Below are 26068 nucleotides of genomic sequence, written 5' to 3'. Positions count from 1 at the left end.
AATTCTGGCCGATAGGAGGGGCGCTTATTCGAAGGGGGTGCTTATTCGAGGGGGGGGGGGACGCTAATTCGAGGATTTATGGTATTTTAACACACGCTATGGCTTGAGTACTTTTGTTTGAGTTTCACACGAACTCTCCGAGGTTAACAAATTTGGAATATGAGACATTTGGTTGGTTTGTTGTATTTGGACGGGTTTTGACGGCTTACCGCTTCCTTTGAAAACTTAACTCGCAATGAAATTGTTAATAGATTTGTATTAGGAAAAAAGATGTCAATGCCTTTTCCTGTTCTAGTTGACTTGAAAATTGTCTTTGGTGATCCGTTTTTTTCCTACCTGATGCTCAATAAACTCGAGGCAGCAGACCTTGTAACTATAAAATCCGGCATTTTATTGCGCATATTAGATTCGATCACTCTTTTCTTTTCGAGTCAGCTTTTACATCTTTTACACTTGGAAAATTTGAGCTTTCACAACTGAGCTAAGTTTTTGGGCCACGTGTTAATTTTCCCTTATTTTATCGTCATCTTTGTCATGCGTTTCATACATGAGTACCTGGCTCGGATACCGAGGACAACCTCTTCCCACCCATGACATTAATAAATTGATTGATTGATTGATTGATTGATTTACTCGTAATAGTAAGTTCACTAATGAGCAACAACAACAACAACAACAAGGTAGTGAACAGTCATGAGTTCAAAATAGTGTATAATATAACCAGCATGGAGTTCGAAGTTGCTAAAATCAGCAGTTGGATGTCACGCCAGGCAATTGAAAGTGGCAATCATCAATGCAATGAATGGTCTTCACTCTTTTCGTGAAATGCCTACACATTATCATTTTTTATAAGAATATATTTTTTTAGGCTGAAATTTGTGAAATTTTAAGAATATATGAGGAATAAACCCGAGGCTGAAATTTTGAAAAGAATATAATTTTGTCTTGAAAGTTTGTTAATACAATACGATTATAGTTTGAAACAACACCGTATAAAATTATTCTTTTCTCTAATCGGAAAAACTAGCCAAATAGCAACGACAGCAGCACCAGCCGTATGTTTGTTGCTAATGACATATTTGCAAGACGTTGTGTACGTCATATCGGGCTTTCATGACTGCAGACTGGCTCCAAAATTCAAGTACTGTGAAAAAACAATATTATTAAAAAAGAGAGATGGTATTTGATTTTCATGGATTGCAAAAGGCCCATTCTACTTACATTTAAAGTGCTACACAACCAAGCCCCTACGTATCTGATTGACTGACTTACTCACTATCATCCCTCGACATTACTTAGTTCATCTGCCAAAAACTTGCTTTGGAATCCAACCTATAATATTAAAATTTATGGTGGGAGTTCTTTTGCCGTTGCTGTGCCGTTGCTGTGGAATCCTCTACCCCAATCTGTCATCACTTGTTATTTTTAAACGTAGACTCGAAAAGCTGCTTTATTTGAGTTTTATTAGGGTTTTAACTTTTTTTTATTTTGGTCAATGTTAGAAAGTTATGTTAAGTTTTTAGTTCAGTTTTTAGCGAATTTTTAAATCTGGAAAGCGCTGTTGAACCAACAGAAAACAGCGCTATATAAGTGCCTTATTATTATTATTATTATTATTATTATTTTAGGGAAAAATTATTGTTATTGTTATTATTTTTATTTTAGGGAAAAACTTAAGGAACAACAGAATTTCTGAATTTTTTTTTACCAGATTCATGTAAGATTCAAGTTTGTATGAAAAAGTACTCAATAAAGTTTGTTTATCATGCCTTCTGATTTATTATTATTATCATTATTATTATTATTATTATGATCATTATTATTATTGTCATTCTTTTATACCGGATTTCTGCTGATCTAAGGAACCATGAACAATAATTTTAAAACAAATTTAATATGAAAACAAGATATTCGATGATGTAAATTGCTACTTTTATTTTTAGATTTTTGACATTCTCTTAACGAGTTATCTACTTTATATTATTTTGCATATTAAACGTGTTGGATAATAAATTATTATTATTTATCGTTATATTATTAATATTATTATTGTTATTATTTTATTCTCCGCGAAACTTACTGAATACTTTGCCTTACACATTAAAATAATTTAAAATATATTGCCGCCATTACAAAAGAACCTATCGCTAGGTTGCTGCCTTATAATATATATAATAAGCCATGCCATCGTGAAACATGGTTTATTTCCGAAGTCATAATGAAATTCAGTTGGGTCGCTTATGCCCTTAAAGAAATAAAACAAAAGCTACAAGTTTGAATAGAAGCAATAACTCCATCACATGGTGAATGCATGTCGTCCGCAGCTGACCAAATAATAGTCGTGAAAGAAGAAAACGAAATGTATGTATCGCTAACATCTAACGCAACTGCGTGTCATGTATCTTTTCAGTTTTATTTGTATTTATCTCTCGAGATTTTGTTTCAAGACCAGTTTATTACGGTTTCGTTCGAATTATCATTGATTTTCGTTAAGAAACGAGCACTGTTTAGGAGTATGGTGCCAACAACAACAACAACAAAACAACAGCAACCACCTTTATTAAACACGATTTGGTTTAAGGCAACATATTTACTTGAAGGGTCGTGTATTTAGTTAAAAGTTTATGAGTAACAGAAATAGGTACAGTAATAATGATAATCATATACGTATTCATTCACATTAACAAAACTTAAAATGTGTTAATTTGCTTTTGAATCGAGGACGCATTAAAGTCTAATTGTTTAATAAAAACGTCTTTTCTACCTTTGGCATAGAATTGCGTAAATTATCAGTATAGTACCTGGATGCAGTGTTCCGAAGTACAGCATGGTGTAAGGGCGAATATATAATTGATATATAATAACTACATGGCAAACTGCGGATCTCAAGATAACAAGGAAAATTGTGATGGGTTCCCTTGCAATACGAACCGTTAAGATGGACCGCTAACGAAGAAGTTTCGGCGAAATTCAACTTCTCCCTCAAAACATTGCGCTCCCCCAAGATAAATTAAAATGTTTAGACAGGATGACACATCAGCCTTAGCTGGTTTTCACCAGGGTCCTCTGTCCTGATTGAATTGGAATTTGGAGGGCTGGTTTTTCAAGAGGAAAGAGAACCGGAGTAGCGCTATAGCCGGAGAGAAACCCTCGGAGCAACGAGAGAACCAACAACAAACTCAACCCACCTATGAGACAGGTGGGAGGCGAGGGCTCTAGCAACTGCGCCAGCCCTGGTCCCCATATTCATTTGTGGCAAATAATTAGAAAATTAAAATCCTCTTTAGCAAAACTTTCCCAAAACAGATCTCGTACAAGTTCAAGAAACATTTATATATATTCATACGACAGTCGATCGTACGTATGTTTTGAATATAATACGGAATTAAGCGAAAAGATGTCTAATTTCATTTACATATTACACCAAACAAGCACTTCCATTTTCCCCAAAGTTTAAGTTTCCTCCTCTTGAACTTAAAAAAAAAAATTTTCGTAATCACACGGGCAAGTTCTGTTTTAAATAAAAGTACACAATTGGCAACTTCTTATGTTCAAAGCATTAAAGCTTTCCTGCTATCTTGACCATCGTAAAATTTAAGAATCGATATGACGCTCCTGAGAAAAATGCGTAACATACAGATCAAAGGTTTAATCGCAATGGTTGCAGATTATGACAATTGTTTGTTATAGAGACAGTTCTTGATTAAAACATTCGTCCGAAATGAATTAATGCATAGTACATTACTCAGTAAGCTCGATAACGTCTGTTTGTATTGAGCCTTGCCTACATTTGAGGCAAGAAGAGCTGCATTTGAACCGGTTTAACATTTCTTTCAGTGCCTTAGAAAAATTTGTGCTGGACACAAAGAGAATAACTGGATTAATTGCCGTGCCTAATGATGGAAAGATGTAGAAAAAGAACCCCGCAATTCGCAGACATGAATCTTTGGTATACACTGGTGGAAAAACCATTTTCAATAATACATAGACACACAGTGGAGTCCAGCAGAGGAAAAATACTATCACAATAGATATGAAGACTCTCATGACAGTCAAATTCTGTTGACGATTTCTAATTGTGGTGCTTTCCTGTGCTTCGCACGTTGTCGGTCTTGAGTGTCTCAGACATTTCATGATTCTGGTGTAAAGTACAGTTATTGTTATCAGCGGCCCACAGTAGAACAGTACAAATCCAATGGGAGTGTATATGGAGAGTTCCTTTTTACCCCATGCAAATCTGCAGAACATCTGTTCACCCTGTTGAACGATTTTTGAAAAGGGTATCAAAGGGATAGCAACCAATAGTGAAATGATCCACGTGAGTATTAGTAAAACAGCTCGCAATCGTTTTGTGAATTTTTTAACCTGAAATGGATGCACAATGGCGATGAACCTTTCGACGACAATCAACACAAGGCTCACAATTGAAACCAACTGAGAAACAGACCTGGAATATTGTCCCAGTTTGCACACTACCGTAGCCATTGGTTCGTCAATCAGGTGTTTCTTTGAAAGCATCCCTTCAGTAGCGTACAGCGGCCAGATAGTCAAGGAGGAAAATAAATCGGAAACTGCCATGTTGACGATGAAGTAGTTTGGGCACGTTCTGAGAGTGGCGTTCTTGAAAAAGGCTATGGTAACCAAAATGTTACCGACAAACGCCGAAAAACTGACAAAGGTAATAACTGCTGTAAGCGTTGATGTGACGATTTGGAAACACTTTGGGCGACCGTCAAGAGCGTCGAAACTAGCGTTGTTGTCCATGATCAGATTTCAATAAAACGTGATGTCTGTTCTATTTCAAATAATCTCGGAGAACGCCTTGAAGAATTGCTCACGTCACCGCACGTCACTGACGTCAAAATTGGCAAACTCTGAAAGTAAATATATCTTATTAGATGTGTTGGCCCGGCTACGGGCTCGTCAAAATACGGCACAACTCGTACAAACATATACCGATATCACACATCAAAACATCTAATAAGAGATTTATTGTTCAACTTCTCTAGTCAATAAATCTGCCAGCGAAATAGGGAGAATTCGACAGGTTTCGTGACGTGCGCTGACCCGTCAAGCAGCTTTTCTACTGTACAAATAGCTACAATATCGCTGCATCATGATTTGTACTTGATATTTGTTGCAGTTCGATAATAAATAGGTTTTATAGCTACTCTTCTGAAAATTAATTATCTTTTTCCAAAAGGTTGAGCACTGTTGATTAATAAAAAGCCACAACAAAAGTACTAAAATTATCTTTTACACATGTCGTGGACAAAAGAAAACATACTCATTTAGTTGTGCAGAGCTTAATATGTGATCGAATTTTGCCTGCCGTACCCAGGCATCGCAAGCATTTGCAAATAATCAAAATAATAATAATAATAATAATAATAATAATAATAATAATAATAATAAAATCAAAATATCGAAAAAAAAAAAAAGCTCCGAAGGGTATTTTCTTGATTTTTATCAATCATCCTTAAGTTTTAGCTAGTTTGAAACGCGTTTAGTATATATTTAGCATTCATATATACCTGTCGCTTCTTTGTTTTTTTTTTGTTTGTTTGTTCCTTTGTTGAACATCAGCTGAACATGCTTGCCGTGCGAAATACAATTTCTGACCTAATGACAAACTGAGAAGCAATGATCAATTCAGTAGAGGAAGGAAATCGCTCCTTATTTTAAAATCGGTTCTTATAGCAGCCCCCGCAAGCGATCCGTTAATTCATGCCATTGTCATGACAGAAAGGATATCACTTGTGCAATATCATGTTAGTTTCCACGTTCTAGCTTTTAAATAGAAATTCGCTAGAAGCAAGAACAAATCATTTCACTGATATTTTGGAAAATACAATCAAACTGAAATCAAAATTCCATTAAGTTGAATATCAGTACGCCACTGTTTTCTTGCTACGAAAAAAGAAAAAAGAAAAAAAAAAATCGACCGTGAAGATGTCATATCACGAATATCAATTTTGGTATGCCCGTCATCAAATGCTAAATTCTCTTGAATGGTTGATTCCAGTTTCAAGGTAATGAAGGGCTGTTAGGCAAAACGTTTTACAATCTTGAAGGTCTTAATCTGGACTATAAGTAATATAAGGTCGTTCAAAAGCGTACATTCAAATGAAGGGAGAATTATTGATACGAAAAACCTTTACATCATAATTCATTGCTATGGGTGCGCCGATATCAATCAAAGCTATTCTTTTTAACGAAAAGCTTAGTCAATATTGTAGATAAATATTGTGACAAAACTTTGTGTAATTTTGTATATGTACGGTCAATCAATCAATCAATCAATCAATCAATCAATCTATATTAAAACACGAAATATTATCATAAAAATGGTCTCCCTGGGAGTCGTGTGAAAAATTACAAAAAGTGAATTAACTATACTAACAGGAAAACATCAACTAACTAACATTACATTATATTACATTAACTAACGAACTATTTAACTAGCGTACAATAAAATCCAGTGTAACAAAACTTTCTTTAATTTATAGTGCACTAAAAATAAACTTTCCCATTCAGTGAGGTTTTAAACACTTCTAAACTAGGCAGGTGTCTGATTTCCGAGGGAATCTTGTTCCACAGAACAGATCCTCTGTAGTACAGGTTTCCTTCTGCACATTCAGTTCTTGGTCTGAGGACATAGCAATTTTCTAACCATGAAGCAGCTTGCCCGACCAAGCTCAAACGGGAGGTGACAGTCGTTCATATTAACGTTGGGATAACATCTCTTTGAAAAATCCAAACCAGTCACATAATATGTATGAGCATTTCAGTTTGGAGTGAAGAAGGAGTTCCTGGGTGAAATATGGAGAGCAATCTATAGCATCTTTTTCATATTACGTAACGGCAGTCACGTTGGTATCGTAAGGCAATCTTGTGAGCTTTGAACTCTTTGCTTTTGTTCCGTTCTATGTACCCCAGTAAAAAATGGATTTATAACTGACGTTCGAATTTCGCTATTATCTAGATCAGTTAAGCTACGCTTTTCACGGCCTCTCTGTTTTTCAACGCACGCCAAAGAAAAAGCGAGCGAAGCAAGCCTGATCATGAAGTACGTGGGGGTGAAAGCGGGAAGGTGAGCGAAGCGAGCCAAACGAAGAACCCCGTCTAGTTTCCCGTTTGACGCTGGCATCCAGTTCTCTGGCGATTCTATTCGCGCGTTCAACGATCGAATGAAAATACGAGAAAATAGAGCGCCATGAACAGTGTACTGTTAAGTAGGCTAATCGGTCTAAAAACCTGCACAAACCAAATATGTAATGCTAGGGATGAAATCGAAAAGGAAATACGAAAAATAAGCCTTATACGTAGAACTTGGTCATTTCACGTTGTTTTTTTGCAGAGGACGGCTGCGATATGTACAAGGATTTATAACACACGTGCATAGCGAATGTGCTGCTCATTAAACCTTTTGTTTGGTGACGTTCTCACTGCCGTTGCCAGCGTGATTTGCCCAAGCTCCCTAATATTGACTGAGTGGGAGGGCCGCACGGGAAAATATTTGGCAAAGGTCAGGACGTATTATTCATGTCGACAAAGCTAAGTATTTAACACCAGCTACGGAAACTCGAACCCGTGGATCTCATAACTTTGCAAAACAAAAAAGGAAAAAAAAAATGATACATGAGTTACACGTACGTTAAATGCAAGGTTATTGAATGTCCAAACAATGGCGTGGTGTATAAACAAATATGATTTTTCTTGTGATGAATGCTACAGCTGATAAAGCGTCGTCGACATAGTCCTGAAAGAAAGCTTTGGAATATGGTTTCACTTAACTTGGTCTGGCAGGCATTTTAAGTTTTTTTGTTTGAACATGTGCAGCGAGCTACGGTTAATTTTCAAGGTGAAAGTTTAACTTTTTCTCAAGAATTGGTTGAATGGGATGTACATATTGTGATAGTACCTAAATTTAAACAATACTACAGCCTGTTTTTGTGCCTACTTCTTTGATGTGTTTCAGGATATTACACGGCAGACCGAAGATTTGAATTTTTATTTTCAGGTGGTAAAAATAATATTGTCGAGGAAAAGGTTGTTGTTATTCACCGTGGTAGATGCAATAATAAAGTGTATTATCGTTTGTCTCACGATGTAGTCACTGAGATGTAGATCGCGACGTTTCGACTGCTTACTGCTAGTCTTCTTCAGGCGATAAGGTCGACTGATTGCACGGTATCATTTATATCACAAAGGTCGGCTGTGATTGATGCATTTCGATCCTCCTATTGTTCCGTTGTTCGGGCGAGTAGCTGTTCCCTCAGTGGTCCGCTGTTGTACCGTTCTCCTGTTGTTGTGTTTCTTAATCGTGGATATCCATGCTTCAGGAATTTCAATTCCACTATCCCTGTTGATGTTGTTAGGGTGAAGTCTTATGTGAATAGCTTCCTTGACCCTACGTGTGTACCAGTGAGGATCTCGATCAATAAACTTGACCTCATTCTAGATAGGATAGTGGCCGGTCTCGTGGGTGTGTTCAGAAACGGCGGAGGTCTCGGTCCGGCGAGTCGTATATCCCTGTCGTGTTCTTTGATCTCTCCTGCATAGATCTCCCTGTTTCCCCGATGTAGACTTTGCCGCACTCACAGGGAATCCTGTAGTCAACACCATCTTGTTTAGCCGGGTTGACGGTGTCCTTTGGTCGCACTAAGTGTGACCGAAGTGTCGTGTCGGACTTAAAGACGGTGCGAATGCCTTGTTGTTCTAGGCAGCGGCGGAGAGACTCCGAAACTCCTTGGACATAAGGTAAAACGGCGGTGGATTTGCCAATTGTGTCGTGTGTCAACACCTTTGCATACGACCTGTCTGCTTTCTTGGCTAACGTATTATCTCCTCTTGCAGGTAACTCGAACTTCACAGTGAAGAACTCAACTGACTTCGCCTCCACCATCGCCAGTGAAGAGATCCAGGACCACGAGATCATGGTGTCTTTCGATGTAGAGCCACTGTTTACCAACGTACCGATCGAGGGCGCCGTACAAGCCGCGCTACAAGAAATGGAGAACGATGCAGGCCTGGCTGACCGCACGACACTTACACCAGTTCAAATCGCGGACCTCTTGGATTTCGTATTAAGATCTATGTACTTCCAGTACCTAGCGTATGATTCACACCACCCTCAGTCAGTAAAGCGCGGTATTGTGAAGTGCCTGTACGACCGGGCTAAACGTCTCGTGACCAAACCATCAGTGATCGCTGGAGAGAAGAAACATCTGTCATCTGTACTTGTTTCTAACGGATATCCCTCCTCTTTTGTACAGAAGATCACAAAGGCACGAACAACTCCAAGAAGAGAGCCTGTCGCGGAATTTAAATTCACCGCCGTTTCACCTTATGTCCAAGGAGTTTCGGAGTCTCTCCGCCGCTGCCTAGAACAACAAGGCATTCACACCGTCTTTAAGTCCGACACGACACTTCGGTCACACTTAGTGCGACCAAAGGACACCGTCAACCCGGCTAAACAAGATGGTGTTGACTACAGGATTCCCTGTGAGTGCGGCAAAGTCTACATCGGGGAAACAGGGAGATCTATGCAGGAGAGATCAAAGAACACGACAGGGATATACGACTCGCCGGACCGAGACCTCCGCCGTTTCTGAACACACCCACGAGACCGGCCACTATCCTATCTAGAATGAGGTCAAGTTTATTGATCGAGATCCTCACTGGTACACACGTAGGGTCAAGGAAGCTATTCACATAAGACTTCACCCTAACAACATCAACAGGGATAGTGGAATTGAAATTCCTGAAGCATGGATATCCACGATCAAGAAACACAACAACAGGAGAACGGTACAACAGCGGACCACTGAGGGAACAGCTACTCGCCCGAACAACGGAACAATAGGAGGATCGAAATGCACCAATCACAGCCGACCTTTGTGATATAAATGATACCGTGCAATCAGTCGACCTTATCGCCTGAAGAAGACTAGCAGTAAGCAGTCGAAACGTCGCGATCTACATCTCAGTGACTACATCGTGAGACAAACGATAATACACTTTATTATTGCATCTACCACGATGAATAACAACAACCTTTTCCTCGACAATATTATTTTTACCACCTGAAAATAAAAATTAAGTAAAAAATAATATTTTACAGACGAGCGCAGCGAGTCAACAAAATATCGTTTTTAACACAACAGAAAAAAAACGGGAAATGACGTCGATCGTCATCAGTATCCTCGCAAGTGGCGATATGGAAAAAACGCAAATCGGTCACCGGATGTAACTTCGTATGGATTTCACAACTGGTGTTATTTCAGTGAAACTCTCGTGTCTATATGATAAAAGAGTGTTATGTTAAGGTTACCCCGTTTAAACTGTAAATGCCTTTTCCCCTAAATTAAATTGAAGCTTACAGAGCTGGTTATCAAGCTATACCAACAATTTTGAAATAAAATGAATTGCCACATTTTTCACATCCTCTAAATACGAACGTCCGAATCACCTTTTGAAAGCTACAAGTGCGTTTTGCCATATTCAGTTGCAGTGAAAAGTTACGGAACATTTTCGAAAGAGGATTAAAAAAAGTGGAGGCAAATTCGGAGACACTTTTCTGTTGTGTGTATGTTGAACTATCCACTGTCTAGATTTGACGCCACGAAAAACAGATCTAGAAACAAAGGGCTTGGAATATTTTCATGTCATTTTGAGGAATGCTGATAGATGGTGAATTTGACCCTGAGCTGTATGGCGTCTACTTAGTTGGTCCCCCACCCACCCTTTCACGGTGTATTACTTGACGCTTTGTCCTCCCGCCCTAATCCCGTTTTAGAATCCCCTATCTTGATAATTACGGTAAAGTCCCTAATTGTAAAATTACTGCACACTGGGATGATTGATTGACTCAACAAAATCATAACGACAATATCGTGTCAATGTTTAACTTGTAAAATTAAAAATATACATATATCGTTTACGATAACTATGCGGACGCAATTTGTAGTGGTAATAGATACCCTAGGGATTCTGCAAGTGACAGTGTAAAATAATTTACACGCGTTCCATCCCATCACTCTAATATAATCGAGGCCACGAAAGTGAAGAGGTTGGCGTACCACTCTCCCACCCAGAGCGATTCCCCGTAACTTATTTATAACAATACCCAGGGTAGGGTATTACACAGATGATAATAACAAGAGAAGATCAAGGTAAGAGAGTGGATCCACCATATAGGCCTTACATCCACGGTAACCCCTGGTACCCAGTTCTTCCTAGGATGTTACTAGCACGATGCGTGAAGAGCCAAAGCGACTTTTTCGAAACTACCTGAGATGAAATAGCGTGAAATGTAGTGAATTGTCATTTTAAGATCTGATTTTCAAAAGAAGTTTCATTGCACAGGTTTGCGTTGTGCTCGTTTAGCTCTTCATTTTTTGGCCGTTCATTCGGTTTTAGAGAGTTTAATAAACAAACAACAACGGCAACGGCAAAGAGTACAATTGTTGTGTACGTGCACGTGTGCGTGTGCGTTACAAGTATAATTCATTGCTCATTTCTTTGCCTTTCTTTGCCAAACAGCAACGTGAAATGACCACGTTCTGTGCATTCTACAGAACGTGAAATTGGACCGCCAATTTTTAAAATTTCTTCTTGGAAATTTTGACGCTGCTTTATGTATTAGTCTGTATTCTGTTTAGGATGTTTTTAAATTTTTAACGTTGAGTGTTTAATAATGTCGTACTCAGTCAATTAGTTTAGGCGCAACATCCCCTCCAAACCCAACATTGAAACACATCCTCCCACCTCCGTTTCCCCAATAACAAACTCGTGCAATAGACCCTCTCCCTGCCTTGATAACAAACTTTTCCATTAATATACTCTCGAAGAAAGCCCAGCCTAGTAACAGGCTCGTAGTGATGATGCCGAAACCGCGCTTGAACGATTTGTAGTATTTTTGGTGATGCACAAAAGCTTTCTTTGCATCAACAGAGACTTCTTAATAAAACTAGGAAAACAATGTAAGCCAGCAACGTAGTCTAGAGGAATAAGCCATTAAAAATGAACCCCGAGTTTAAAATATTCAGGCTGAAACTTTTACGGAATACCATCCGTGATGGTTATTATAATTGTTATTATAATTTCAACCTGAGTGGTATTTTTGAGTAAATGACGTCATGTACTCCCATCTCAACCAAGCCTTGGAGCAGGGAAAATTAATGGCGGCCGTAAATTCTCGGAAACAAAGGTTCAAAAAACGTAATTTCTAATGTTCGCAATAATTTGAAATCTGGCAAGATGTCTAGAAAAGACCTATTGTGTAGAAAATGTGAAAAAAAAAATTGGATATCGAGAATTTGATCATAGGGGTACTTTAAAATTTCGCAAATTTCAGCTTCGATAATCTTATAAAACATAAACAGTATAGGCACTTTACGCTATACAAAAAGCAGTATCAACACCGGCTTTACTTCAAGAGTTGACCGGTAAAACTTTTTTTCAGAGGTGGAGCTCATGAAACTTTGTGACCTTTCGTGGTATGTAAAAGCTCACCACAAACAGTTCCCTCGTTAGCTGCTTTGTCAAGAACAACAGTTATGAATAAAAACAATAACTTATCATTCACTGATGCACTGTAGTCCAAAGCTTTATAAGGTGGATATATTTTTATTACTGCATGACCTGCGGTCCTCATCAAGCAAAGAGCCCACAACACAATGTTGATGTTGATTCATCCAAAGTAAAGCCACTATTCCAGCATTGTTTTTTTTTTGTTTGTTTTTGTTTTTGTTTTTTTTTGTTGTTGTTGTTTTTTGGGTGGAGGGGGGGGGGGGGGGGGGGCAAGAAGGAGCCCGGCAAATTAAATAATGACTTCCCACTTCAAAACAATGTGGCACCAGTTGGTATTTTGTCAAGTGTCCCAAGGACTTTTGGCCAAGATTGTATGTACATGTATAGCGATCATGACCTGAAATGTATCAAGACTAAGAGAGCGGATGGGGAACTTCAGCCTTTAGAACCCCGTAATAATTCAAGCACAGACATATTTTGAGTAGAAATTTTAATGGTTCAGTATCTCATATAGTGTGAACGTCACAGCGCACTTATATTTCAGTGACTCAACAATTGCGAGAAGACATGCACTAAACTTGATGACACATCGCGGCAACTTTTACTGATAAATTTATATTTAACGTTTGCATCGCTCGTTCGCGGCATCAAAGCGTCAACTGACTGAAGTGGCTGAACTAACAATAGCTATTTGGGCTAGCACGCAACCGTTTCTTCACTGAAACACAACGAAAAGACGTTCCAGTGCAGACAAATATACAAGCTCAAACCTTCAAAAGCAAGATTGTGGTATTGTGTTTTAATGCGACATTACTTTTGGGTTGTGCAGGAAAACGTTAGTTCAAAATGAAGCGTGCTCTTGGCATTATACTTGTGATGCATGTTTATCATTCTTTCTACACGGCATGAGAGGTCTGTATCATAGACACACGGTTAATGCAGTTTGCGACGAAATCAATGATATATTCAAAACAGAGAATATGGCAAAAGGCGGTTTCTTTGCAGGTAAAATTTAATTAGGGTAAGGGGTTCGTCGATTAATTTAAGTTGGGCTCCTGTTGGAAAGGTCAGAGACCTGCAATAAGAAGGGAGAATTCGGTTAGAACAAAACAGTCATATTAAGCCTGAATACGCTTGGCAACGATTAGGGGCGCTTTTATTATGACTGGTTTCTACTTGGTGGCATACGTAGCTAATGACGTAATTCAAGTTAACTTTGCAATAACCGGCTTACCATCCGCTGATCATCACTTTTTCGTTTGAATTTTTTGTTGGCAGTGACGCTTATCATCATCAGAAGGGAACTGATTTGCAGTTTCCTCCAAGGAATAAACAGAAACAATTTATACATATTGTGGTATATGTATTTCTTACTCACTTTATTTGGGTAGCGAAATGGACATAAGAAAACGTTAGTTTCTATAAGAAACAATTCAGCGCCTCCGTGCGCTCTTCGTGTACAGGTTGTTTTTCTGTAGAGCTTTTTATCTCTCGATCAATACGACAACTCTTTATCAACTGATGCTAAAACTGAAGCTACAATATCGGTATCACACAAAGGCCCAATCACAGGTGAACAAATTACTCTCATCTTCACGACATAAGAGAGATACATAGTCTAAGAACTTGTAATATAAAAACGGGTGAATGATTCGCCGAGCTAAGACTAAGGGTGTTATCAACAGGTTGCATAGGCTCGCTGAAGGTATTACCGGGCAATTTTTAAATCATAGACACTTAAAGGTAAAATTAACAGTGTTTCTAACAGGTTACATCTTTACCACGGTAAACTATATATTATGCCATGGGGATGACCGCAACTTCTTCACTAATGCTTAGGCCTTGTGTGGTACCAATATTGTGACATTACGTGATAAGGTGTGGAAGTATATACGTATATGCTAAACCGTCCGAAAAAATATAACTACTGGCTGAAAATATCAGTCACTTTAAAAAGCTTTAAAAAGATGTACCATATACCTGATCACTGAATTGACTTGCTGCGGGCTGCATCAAGGGAGTCAGTTTGAGAGTTGAAACCGTTGACTTTAGGTGAGTACCATTTGGCTGTTTTACGTAGGAAAACAAATGTAATTGTTTACATGCATTCATCTAAACTAGATTCTTCGTTCAATTCAATATAAACTGCAAAATACATAATTATGAACTGACCTGTAAGTATTGCTCAACGATTGACCACCCTTAGCTAACCTTTGCAAGCTTTTAAAAATATATTATTCACGTGATTGGTTTTAATGCTGGTTAGTAAAAACTGTCTTGCCTCGGTGAGCAGGTCTTGTTAGGCATGATTGACTTGTATGGACTGTCTGGCAGGATTTCTAAAGCTATTTTTTTAGGCAAACATATTATGTGGCCGTAAGGCGAAGTTCCACTGTAATGCTAAAATTCAGTGGCGTTATCCGCGAGCAAAAAGAGAAGAAAAGAAATTACAACGACAGAGGAAGATTATACCTCTTTTCACTACACACACACAGCAGCTTCTTCCCAACTCCTCGGGGCTCGCTCTGCAACGAGAAATTAGTTTATCTTAAAATCAAACAGAAAACAATATAGGCCCTTTTTGTTTGTTTAATTAATCGATCGTTTGCTCATTTGTAGTGAAACTTGGTGGACACGCCGCCGTCATCGTCAAAGAGACGTTAAAATCTTGGTGGACAAACTGGTCCAAGCGGCTCCTTTAATAAAGCCGTTGCTGGTAAGCAGGAGAATGAGTTGATGACTGGGCAGGGGAAGGAGGTGTTGTAAGCCGAGAGGTCGAGCAGGATGGACAGGGCAGGGAAGGGACTGGAGACAGAGTTGGAAACTGAGGACGAAAATGAATTAAATGTGACTGACTTGGAGAATGAAGAGAAGAGTGAGAAAGAGAACAAGCTAGATCTAAATGAGTTGGAACATGAAGTGGATAATGAACAACTGGAGTACAAGCTTGACATTGATGAGTTATTCAAAGACGACGAGAGCGATGAGCAAGAGGAGCAAGCAAGATTTGGCCAAGTCATCCGAACAAGATAACGAGAATGCTGAGCAGGAGAACAAGCTTGACTTGAATGCGTCATTCGAAGATGGCAAGACTGCTGAAAAGGAGGATGAACTGGAACCGACTGAGGTGAAGAATTAAGAGCGGAAGGTGTAGCAACTAACCGATGTGAATGTTTCTAAGGATATTGGAAGCTCTAGGACTGGCAAAAACCCAGCCGGCGCTACGACCGGCTTGCTTCACATTGTATGCGCATGTACCTTTTTCTATTACTGCTGTTGCTATGAAAACGAACTATATATCATTGCAAAGAGACTCTATAGAGAGGTTATTAAATGTGAAGGCATCCTTAGTTTTGATAGCGAAACGCTCTCTTTCTGGTTTAGGTAGAACTGAACTAGCGCTAGCTCTCAAGCGCTACTCACACTCAGCTTTAATTTTCATCATGCAACTAAACCATTTTAACGAGTTAGTGAAGTTCACGTTTCAAGCAATAGCAGAACTTCTTTCAAGAAAGTGAATGGCGCCTAATGGCGTTAGTAAAAGGTGATTACAGTCAGCACTGTTAAAGTAGAAATGGCTCTGACAGCATAAAATGAAATCGTAATTCGTTTCATGCATTCGATGCTTCCGTTGTTGGGTTGGACGAGCAGCTAAACACCTCCTATATCCATTAGCACTTGGTAAACAAGGCTATAGTGCACTGAACACAAATATCTCCCACTTAGCGAAATCCTGCCAACTTCGTTAGACAATCATTTTCAGGCGAATGCCCGTACGAAATAACTTAACATAGAAACCTTTAGAAGAGTGCTTACCAATAACAAATTTACTATAGTTCGAACTGTAGAACATTTGCCAGTGAAGGCGGCGGAATCTTCATTGTTCAATCCTCACAAAAGCCACCCCCGCTATCATTATCCGCTTTTTGTTCGTGGACACAAATATCTTTTTTGTTTTTTACTATATGTAGTACGAGGAACAATTAGAAAAGGAAAGGAAATCGACGTGTCATTTGCCAAACTATCTTGCGTATAATAACAGGTGAAATATGTATCAAGCTTTTCGTAAACACACCAAGTAATTCAAGTTTATTATTCAGCTCATATTTCTTTGTAAGACTAAGGCTGTGAATTACTGTCCCGAAGCACAGCTTTTTAAAGCTCTGATTCCGTTTAGTTAACGCAGCCATGCGTTTAGGTAGGCAACAAATCAATAACTTTGAGGCGAAAAGAAACAACAACTCAAAATTTTGACCGCCATTCGGAATAAATGCCCAAATGGTGTTTTGACAGATATCCGTTGAAGGACGCCTTCAATTCAAAATTTCCGATTTCTTTTATCGCGTCATAAATTAGCGTGAGAACTCAAGAGTGGTGCGAAAAATGTCACGCGAGTACCTGTAGGGATCTGTTCAACTGTCATTTCAAACCTTAAAACATCCAACAATGCTCAATGCTTGATTTATGAACCCCCTACCTATCAAGCTAAGTATTTGTCAGTTTTAAAAGCGCGATCGAGCCTGCAGAGTTGGTAGACAGTTAACCCTTAAAATTTTGATTTTATAAATGCAATTTAATGTCTTATAAAAAAAAAAAAGGATGGATCGATGGCGTTAATGATCCACAGCTTTACTGATCGCAGGGTAATAAAAAAAAAATACCAAACGAGAAAGAACAAGTCATTGAGTTGGAATTTTATTTATCCAAATTTGCCTTTGCTAATGGGGCAGAGCATACAAACATAAGAAACCCCTAAAAAAGTATTAACGGTACGATGCAACACCACTTTTCTGCTCAATTTGCTTTCTGTTACTTAAATCGAGGGGGTTTTAGGTCTGCGACGGTTTCATTTTTGAGCGCAACTTTATTTTCAGGGTTGAACTACTTGTAAATCAATAATTTGTCTTTGCGCTGATATCCGCCCACTTCTGCAACAACGCTTACAGAACAAACTCGTAAACATCTCTTTCAGTAAATTCGAGAATCGTGAGCTGGATACGAAAAGAATCACAGGATTAATCGCTGCGCTTAAAGATGGAAAAACGTAGTAAAACAAACCTAAAAATAACTGACATGTATCTTTAGCAAACAGCGAAGGGAAGACCACTACAAGCACTATATAGACACAGAGTGGAGTCCAACAGAGGAAAAAGGCAACGACAATAGAGATGAAGACTTTCATGACAATCTGGTTCTGCTGCCTATTCTGAATTCTTATAGTGTTTTGCCGAGTTTGATCCATCGGTCTTCGTTGTTTTAAACATTTCATGATTTTGGAATAAAGTACAGTTATCAAAATAAATGGTATGAAGTAAAATACTAAGAACCCGACAGTATAGAATGTGGAGAGCTCCATCGTGTTCCACGAGGATGAAAATTTACAAAAGGTTTGACGACCTTCCTGCACGATCTTTGCAAACCAGACGTACGGAAAAAGAGTCGAAAGTGGAAAGATCCATGAGAATAACATTAAAACTGCTCGCAGGCGTCTTGTTATCCTTATAGACTGGAAGGGGAGTACAATAGCAACGAATCTGTCAAGGACGATCAGTTCGAGGCTAAGAATTGACACAGCCTGCGATACAGCCCTGGAATACAATCCCAGCTTGCACAGAATTGTAGCCATCGGATCGTCGATCACATGTTTCCTTGAAAGCATCCCATCCATGACGTACAGTGGCCAGTTGGTGAAAGCGGAGAGTAAATCAGAAACTGCCATATTGACGATGAAGTAGTTTGTGCTGGTTCTGATAGTGGTGTTTATGAGAAAGACTGCCGTCACTAGAATGTTGCCGACAAATGCGGAAACACTAACGAAGGAAATAACTGATGTGAGCGAAGTGGAAACGACATTAGAACAAGTTGATTGAACCTCAAAATCAACAATGCTGCAGTTGTTCATCTTTCTTTGTCCGATGGTTTTGTTTTTTTTTTTAACTTTGTAAGACAACAGCCTACGTTGCCTTCACCATCTTGTATATTCACCGGAAGATATAATGGATATTCACCTGCCCGTCAGCGTTAATGTAATGCAAACTCCAACAGACGTTCTATGAATAACTTGGAAACATCAATTTGGCGTGCGTTTCACGTCATAGACGAAACCTGAACTATGTGAATGTAGCTAAATTAAGTTACACTAAGATAAAAAAGGATATATCAGGCTCCAGTACGGGAAGTATCGCCATAGATAAAAATAGAATTACTATATATTGGTTTAGAAATGCTAAACACTTTGATCACTTTTGAAGCAGTCTACCAAAGCAGTTTCCATACACGACATCAAAACTTAAGTCTCGTCGCAGCATTAGACTCTTACATCAGCAGGCAGTGTAAAATATTTCCGTCAAAGAAACCTTTTTCTTAAGAGAATGGAGGCTAATTTGCGCGTCTTCTGCGTCAGCTATAACATCGACATAGTGTAAGCTAATAATCTTCCTGTTTTTGCAATTGTTTGAAATCAATATTCCATAAGCGACAGCGAGTTACCTGCAGTGTTTTAAATTATAAATTTAACTCAAAACAAATGAGTAGTAGGTTAAAAATATAACTGCAATGGTTGTTTTCGAATAAAAATGAGTTATTAGCTACAATGAAATTTACAATTTACAAGACAATCCTGAAGATCGAAATTCCGCACATTTCGATGAAAATAACTTGTATATCAAATTTCAACCAAGGTACAGTAGAACCCCGGTAACTCGAACTCTGAAGGGAAACGAAAAACAGTTGGAGTTAGCGGGGTTTCGAGTTATCGGAGTCGATTGAATATCCAACTTTACATGTTAATAATTGATAGTTTACTGATTAAACTCAAATTGCTGTGGTGTTAGTTTTGAGTGTTTTTACCGATTAGACGACAAGAAAAGCTAATGGGATGTCATCCCTAGTGAGTTACATGAACGAGAATTCGAGTTATCGGGGTAAATTGTTATCAAGGGAAACGAAATTTAGTTCGAGATAGCGGGGGAGTTCGAGTTATCCGAGTTCGAGTTACCGGGGTTCTACTGTATTTACATGATGTTAGTCTGCCAAAGTTTAGGCAAAAATATTGCGCTTCAGGAGCCCAAAATTGTTGCAAAAGCGAGGCGTTCGTTTACCCCTGACTGAGCATTCATTCGAAGCCAATGGAAGAGTTCTTTGAGCCTCAAGAAGCAGACTGCAATTCCAAGAAGCGACCAAGGAACCCTTTCTGTTATCTCCTTTCTCAGCTTGACATGGACATTTTAGTCAGCTTCAGCACTCCAGGACAACTTACATGAGTATTGGAGATCGCCATCTGCTCTTGGGGCCATGTATCCGTTAAAAAGGGGATTCACAAAGGATTGAAATGGCTACCCTGGAAATTCAAAAAAAAAATAATAAAAAATAAAAAATAAAAAACCTTTAAGGTAAATAAAAGTAACTGAAATCGTCACAGAATGTATCCGGCCGGAGTACAGAGGTACACCATCCGCACTGTAACGGCTGTTACCTAACCGTCATGGGAGCTGCTACACAAATTTACCAGAGATTGATTCGATGTTTCTAGAAGAAAATACTTAACTTACAGCGTTGCTGCCATAGCAACAAAGTGATAATGTCATTATATATGGGACTCAGTAACTTTCTTGACATCCTGATCGAAACTTTTACCTTGGTCTAATATATCTCAAAGGTTGCACTTGAGACAAAGTCAAGGCAATTATATTCTGGTAGCACCTTCCAGCCCGGTCTAGGCTTCTTTCCAGTGACTGAGTAAGCTATATTTCGGCCAACATGCACATAACCAAGCTTTCGATTATTTTTCGCTTGTCGATTTCTTTGAGAGACAATATTATCGAGGACTTGAAACTAACTCAAGAAGACCTTGCCCTTCAGTAAAATCGACTAGAGAAAAATAATCGAAAGCTTGGTTATGTGCATTGGGGCCAAAATATAGCTTACTCAGACACTGGAAAGAGGGTGGTAAAGGGTATTTTCGTGACTCGTGATCGGCCCTTTTTTTCCCGTGAAATGTGAAATGGCTAATTTTTTCCTCGTGAATCGTGATTTCCATAGTCGCCGTGAACCGTGATTTTCCAAAACGTCCTCGTTTATTTTCCGTGAAGCGTGAAATACCAACGTATTTTTCGTGAATTGTGAAAGGGCTGCTTTATTTTCCGTGAAACGTGATCTATACCCCCACGCCCCCCCCCCCCCCCCCTTACCACCCTCTGGAAAGAAGCATAGACCGGCCTGCCAAAACTTTGATTTTGACCTACCTACAATTGATTTTCAAGGACTTGGACTATATTTCCGAGTCCCAGGGACTTGAAACTAACTCGAGAAGACTTTGTCCTTCAGTGAAATCGACAAGCGAAAAATAATCGAAAGCTTGGTTAAGTTCGTACTGGCCGAAATATAGCCCCTGTTAAACTTACTTAGAAACTGTAAAGAAGCAGAGACCGGGCTTCTCAAACTTTAATTCCTCCTATTTAGGCTTGGTTTCCAAGAGCTTGGACGATATTTCAGAGTCCCAGGGACTTGAAACTAACTCGAAAAGACCTTGTCCTTCAGTTATGTCGAGAAGCGAAAAAGAATTGAAAGCTTCGTTATGTTCACGCTGGCCGAATGATATAGTCCCTGTCAACCTACTCAAATACTGGAAAGAAACAGAGACCGGGCTACGCAAAAACGTTTATTTCCGCCTACTTAGGCTTGATTTCCAAGAGCGTGGACAATATTTCCGAGTCCCAGGGACTTGAAAATAACTCGAGAAGACCTTGTCCTTCAGCGAAATCGACAGGCAAAAAAAAAAAAAAAAAAAAAAAAAAAAAATTGAAAGCTTGGTTGTGTGGTTTGTGGTCGAAATATAGCTTACGTCTCCCCCAGAGTAACAATCGCATTTGTCTCGTCAATTGTCTACTGATGCTTAAGGTGACCGAGCTGACTCTACGTGGACAAAAGCTTTTCTTGTGCAGAAAAAAAAAATATTCCAAGGTGCCTTTGTCCTGCCTCGAAGAAAGTTTATATATGGAAAGCAAATTAAACATAATATGTCCGTTGCAATGAAATTGTCACTCACATCAGTGATCTTAAAAAAATCTCTCCCTTTACATTTCACTACACCTCCGGGTCTATTAACGTACTAAGCTTTAGCTAACATAAATTTTGCAAGTTTATATTTACTTATCCTTTCAATAATGTTAATAAAATTACAGTTTTCCGACGTTTTGGTGTTTTTAAATAGTTTTTGCTTACATCATTATCAAGGTGAAAATGACAGTTTTATCGTGGTGTGAATACAAATTAGTGGAACTGGTATAGAGCGGTTTTCAGTTGAGTGTAGTACAACCAAAACCAAACCAATTACTTACCAATTAGACTGCTCAGCCAACTCAAACCGTAGTAAAACCTAACCAAAACCAAAGTAATTGCCTGATTACTTTCGACACACAATTGAAAACCACTCTAATAGAAATTTACATGTGATCTCAATGAAATAATTTCGCGCGGATAGAGTCAGTTGCACGGTATAGTTGGGTTGAGATCTTGAATTAGTAACATTTCGTGGATGAGGCAATCGAATGTGCTCCAGTGCGTGTTAAACATGTGCCTTCTAATGGACGAATTCACGGTACTGTGTTCAGCAATACGATGATATAAGTGTCGGCTGGAATATTCAACATAGTCCATATCACATAGACCACATTTAAAGGAGCTCACGGTCACGGTTTGCGCATATTGAAAAGGTTAGCCTCAATTTTTCAAATTCGTCGTTTGTAATCCGTGTTTATCTTCTCCATCCTTAGCCATCCTTGTTCCTTTATGGTTCATCATTATCTCTTTGGCGTTTTTCTATCTTATTAAATTGTTATTTTCAGGTTCCTACCATTTAAAGGTAATTTTGTATGTGGCCAAAATAACTCAAAATACCGTGATTGAGCTCCTTTAAAATGGCATAAAACGCATTGTTCGTTGAGGGTTTGTATGGATTTTTTTTGTAAATTCCGTCGTATAGGACTGTCCTCACCTTCGATTGTCGATTCTCTGACAATGTTTTCCGCAATTAATTTTGCAGTCTAAAGTAACTGTCTAGTCGCACCTACTTTTTAACGCTTCTATCGAATTAGAGATATTCAATCGCTCATATTTTTCACCTTAAAAATTGCCACCGGAGAATGAATAAAACAACCAGAACACAGTCGGAGCTTTATTTCCCTGAACTAATTATATCGACCAATGCGTTCTGTGTATGTGGCTGGTAAAGATAACTGATGTAGTACTTGATGTACACATACACATATGTACGTGATGTGTACCCGGGGGGAGACTCGATACCCTAAAAGATACCATCGCAAAAGCTTCCGCTGTGGACCTTTTAAGGCTGAACATTCTAAGAGGTACCAAAACCGCTTTTTTAACCCCGTAAAGGAACGACGAGCACCTCCGTCATTTTAATGTGGGAGCCCTCTCCCCATCCCCCCCCCCCCACCCCCCGGGATATGTGTACGTGATGTGTAATTAAAAATTGTGGTGCCATTAAGTACATCTTTTCTTTATCTCTTTTTCTTCTTTATTTATTCAAAGTAATGCCCAAAGATAAAATCAACTGAGAAGCAAGGTTGCTTACATCAAGTATTAAAAGCCAAACCCTTCCTGATCAATATCATGACTGCAATACGTACGTTTGCGGAAATCCCCCAATTCTAATTCCTCCTTTTAATTTCTAACTCGCGTCAGACATTGATAACTGTTGTTTGTACGGGGTAAAAGTTTGTATCAGTGGTTGGTTGCATGGAGTTTAAAGGTAAGCACTGGTATACACTCCAAAAGCTCTTACTAGGTGTAGTTTCACTGATTTTTCTAAGGTGGCCGATTTGTAGGCCTCTGTTCTATGCCTTCTAATAAATTGAAAGCACCCTTGTTGATATTCGTTGAAATTTCATTTCACTTCTCACTCTTAACTATAAATTTTCTCTCTAATCGAGTCTTCTGTAAATTCAAAGTAGAATTGTGATCATTTGCATCATTTGCTTTGGAAGAGACTTTCAAATTTGAATTTCAAAATGAATTTCGAAGCGAAATTTAATTTGTTAGTAAAATTCAATATGATTTAGTTAATAGAATATTAAACGAGAAACAGCTGTATTTGTTAATGAGAATTTTGATAATGAGAATTAAGGACTCCGAGATCACGCAGTACTGTTTACCAAGTGTCGATATGTGGACAGTAAGTATATTTTGGCTTGATATAAACACCTTTATATCAACCTGACCGACATCATATCTTGTACTTTCTAAAAGGTTTAAGATACCGAGCGAATGTTATCTCGCCATCGCCTCGAAATTCTTGGCTCAGCACAGTAGAAGACAAACAGTTTACTAGCGAAAACCAAGCTTCGGTCGACACAAAGGTACGTCAAATAGGTCTCTTCACCTTATTTAGATCTTTTGAAATCATTCTTCAATTAAAATATTGAACAACAAAGGATTTTTTGCTGTGCGCATTGCTCGAAACAGCTGAAAGTTTGTGATTTAACTTCTCATAGGAAGCCGCAAAAGGCAAAATCTATTTGTTAGGGAGATCAGCAGAATTATTCATTTAAACATGTTGTCCTTACTCACAGTGTTGTGGTTGAAGCATAACCGAAGGTAAACAGGATCATCATCATGAGCAACTTCAATCAAACCGATCCTTATGATTCTGCGTCGTGCCCGTACGCCGTTTCCATTCTCTTCACAACTGCCGTGGCTATAATCAGCTTAGCAGGTTTAATTGGAAACATTTTGGTGATCTTCTCAGTTTATAAAACTCCAAGTCTGAGGACAAGCACCAACTATTACTACGTCAACATGGCGGTGTCAGATCTTATTGCTAGTGTCACTATCTGGCCGCTGTACCTCACTGATGAGATCATAACAAGCAGTGGAAGTCTTCTCCAGGAACCTCATGCAACTACTGCGTGCAAAGTGGGAATTTTTTTCAGACTGGCATCGACCATAGTGTCTATCTTAAGCTTGGTGTTGATCGCTGTTGACAGATTCATCGCTATCGTATTTCCTCTAAAAGCAACATTGATTACATCAAAATTGAGAGCAGCTTTCCTATGTGCCACATGGTTGATATCCACCGTATATTGTTTCCTGGCGCCTTACCATTCCAGAGTGCGAAAAGTCGGACGGGAAACATTCTGCAGATTTGCTTGGAATGAGTTGGCGAGTACGATCTACTTTGTAACTGGCCTAACGTTGTTTACTGTCACACCATTGATCACAATTATTGTTCTTTATCTTCGTATCATGCGCTCTTTAAGAACAAGACTGCAACCGCAAGATGACACAAGAGCCAGTAACCTCCAGAAAAACAGAAGCAAGCAGAACCAAAACGTAATGAAAATATTCAAATCTATTGTTATTGCGTATTTCGTTACCTATTCTTTTTTGTGTGTATATTTTGTCCTGAAAATCGCGTTCCCTGAACTTTCTTACGAAGACAGCTGCAAGTTAATTTTGGGTTTTACCTATTTTGTGTTGCCATCGCTAAGCACAGCTATTAATCCAGTAATTTTATTTGCATTTAGCAGTAATTTTCGCCAAGCACTGCGTAAAATGCTCCCTTTCCGTTTTTCAAATTCTGTTCATGTTGTAAACACATCAGTACAAGAACGAGATGAGCCCACACCAGATCAAGCGAAATCTAGTCAGACGCAGTGTTGAATTTATAACAGTAAAAATGGTTAAAGCTTATGCCCGTCCACAATAGCGATAAAAATAGTTTCAGAATGATAGCTGACGGCTTGACAATCTTTGTTTCATTTAAGTTGACTATAAATTGAAATATATGTGAACGTTTGCATAACGACGTCTCACAAGGTGTACATGATATAGAGGATATTACACGGTGGCTCGAAGATATGAATTTTATGTTCTCGTGGCAAGAACAATTGTTTTTATTGTTCTTGCCACGAGAACATAAAATTCATATCTTCGAGCCACCGTGTAATGTTCCTTTTATTATATGGAGACTAAACAAACGCGACGCGAGAAACCAATTCAACAAAAGCAAAAGGCGGGAATCGTGACGTCATTGAACGATACGACACTCACAAAGGTGGCATACGGAAAATACGCCACTCGAGTCCCGGATGAAGTGGCGTATGGAATCTACGAGTGGTTTAGTTCCCAGTAAAACGCTCTTCTCCATATAATAATATGTTATATTTACCCACCCACCTTACAAAGCTCACAGGTGCATGGAGCTTCTATTTAACTATACTTCTCCGTTCGTTTGTACCACCAACATTGGTACCACTCCTTTGTCATTTCAGTCTCTAAAGATTGATTAATTGTAAACCACTATTAGAATTATTAAATTCATCCTGTAATTTTTGCTTTCTAAATAAGCAGTTAATTCTGTTGGTTAGGGCACTTAAAGTAATTTATTTTAAAATGTTACTATACCTTAAGAAATAACATTTAAAACTGCTGTATATCTAAAATGCGTTGATTATTGATTGCATTTATTTCGAATTTACATGACGTTTCATCGTTCCGAAATAATGTGTCT

The 26068-nt window shown here is 38.7% G+C and overlaps 4 protein-coding genes across 4 annotated transcripts in view; 2 read left to right on the top strand and 2 right to left on the bottom strand.

The window, feature by feature from the left end:
- LOC145498382 (uncharacterized) overlaps positions 1-26068 on the top strand; it is a 397197-nt gene that overhangs the window by 242062 nt on the left and 129067 nt on the right. The window lies entirely within an intron of this gene.
- LOC145497649 (QRFP-like peptide receptor) lies at positions 2437-4829 on the bottom strand. Its single transcript, XM_081477470.1, has one exon. The coding sequence runs from the start codon at positions 4762-4764 to the stop codon at positions 3742-3744; it is 1023 nt and encodes a 340-aa protein (XP_081333596.1). The 5' UTR covers positions 4765-4829; the 3' UTR covers positions 2437-3741.
- On the bottom strand, positions 17185-18826 carry LOC145498244 (allatostatin-A receptor-like). Its single transcript, XM_081478144.1, has one exon. It carries the CDS (start codon positions 18437-18439, stop codon positions 17408-17410), a length of 1032 nt encoding a protein of 343 aa, XP_081334270.1. The 5' UTR covers positions 18440-18826; the 3' UTR covers positions 17185-17407.
- On the top strand, positions 23846-25822 carry LOC145497068 (neuropeptides capa receptor-like). The gene is made up of 2 exons (XM_081476863.1): positions 23846-23915; positions 24129-25822. The coding sequence occupies exon 2, from the start codon at positions 24172-24174 to the stop codon at positions 25216-25218; it is 1047 nt and encodes a 348-aa protein (XP_081332989.1). The 5' UTR covers positions 23846-23915; positions 24129-24171; the 3' UTR covers positions 25219-25822.

This window comes from Orbicella franksi, chromosome 9, assembly GCF_964199315.1.
Source record: "Orbicella franksi chromosome 9, jaOrbFran1.1, whole genome shotgun sequence".
Taxonomy (NCBI): domain Eukaryota; kingdom Metazoa; phylum Cnidaria; class Anthozoa; order Scleractinia; family Merulinidae; genus Orbicella; species Orbicella franksi.
This window is presented reverse-complemented; position numbering and strand designations above follow the sequence as displayed.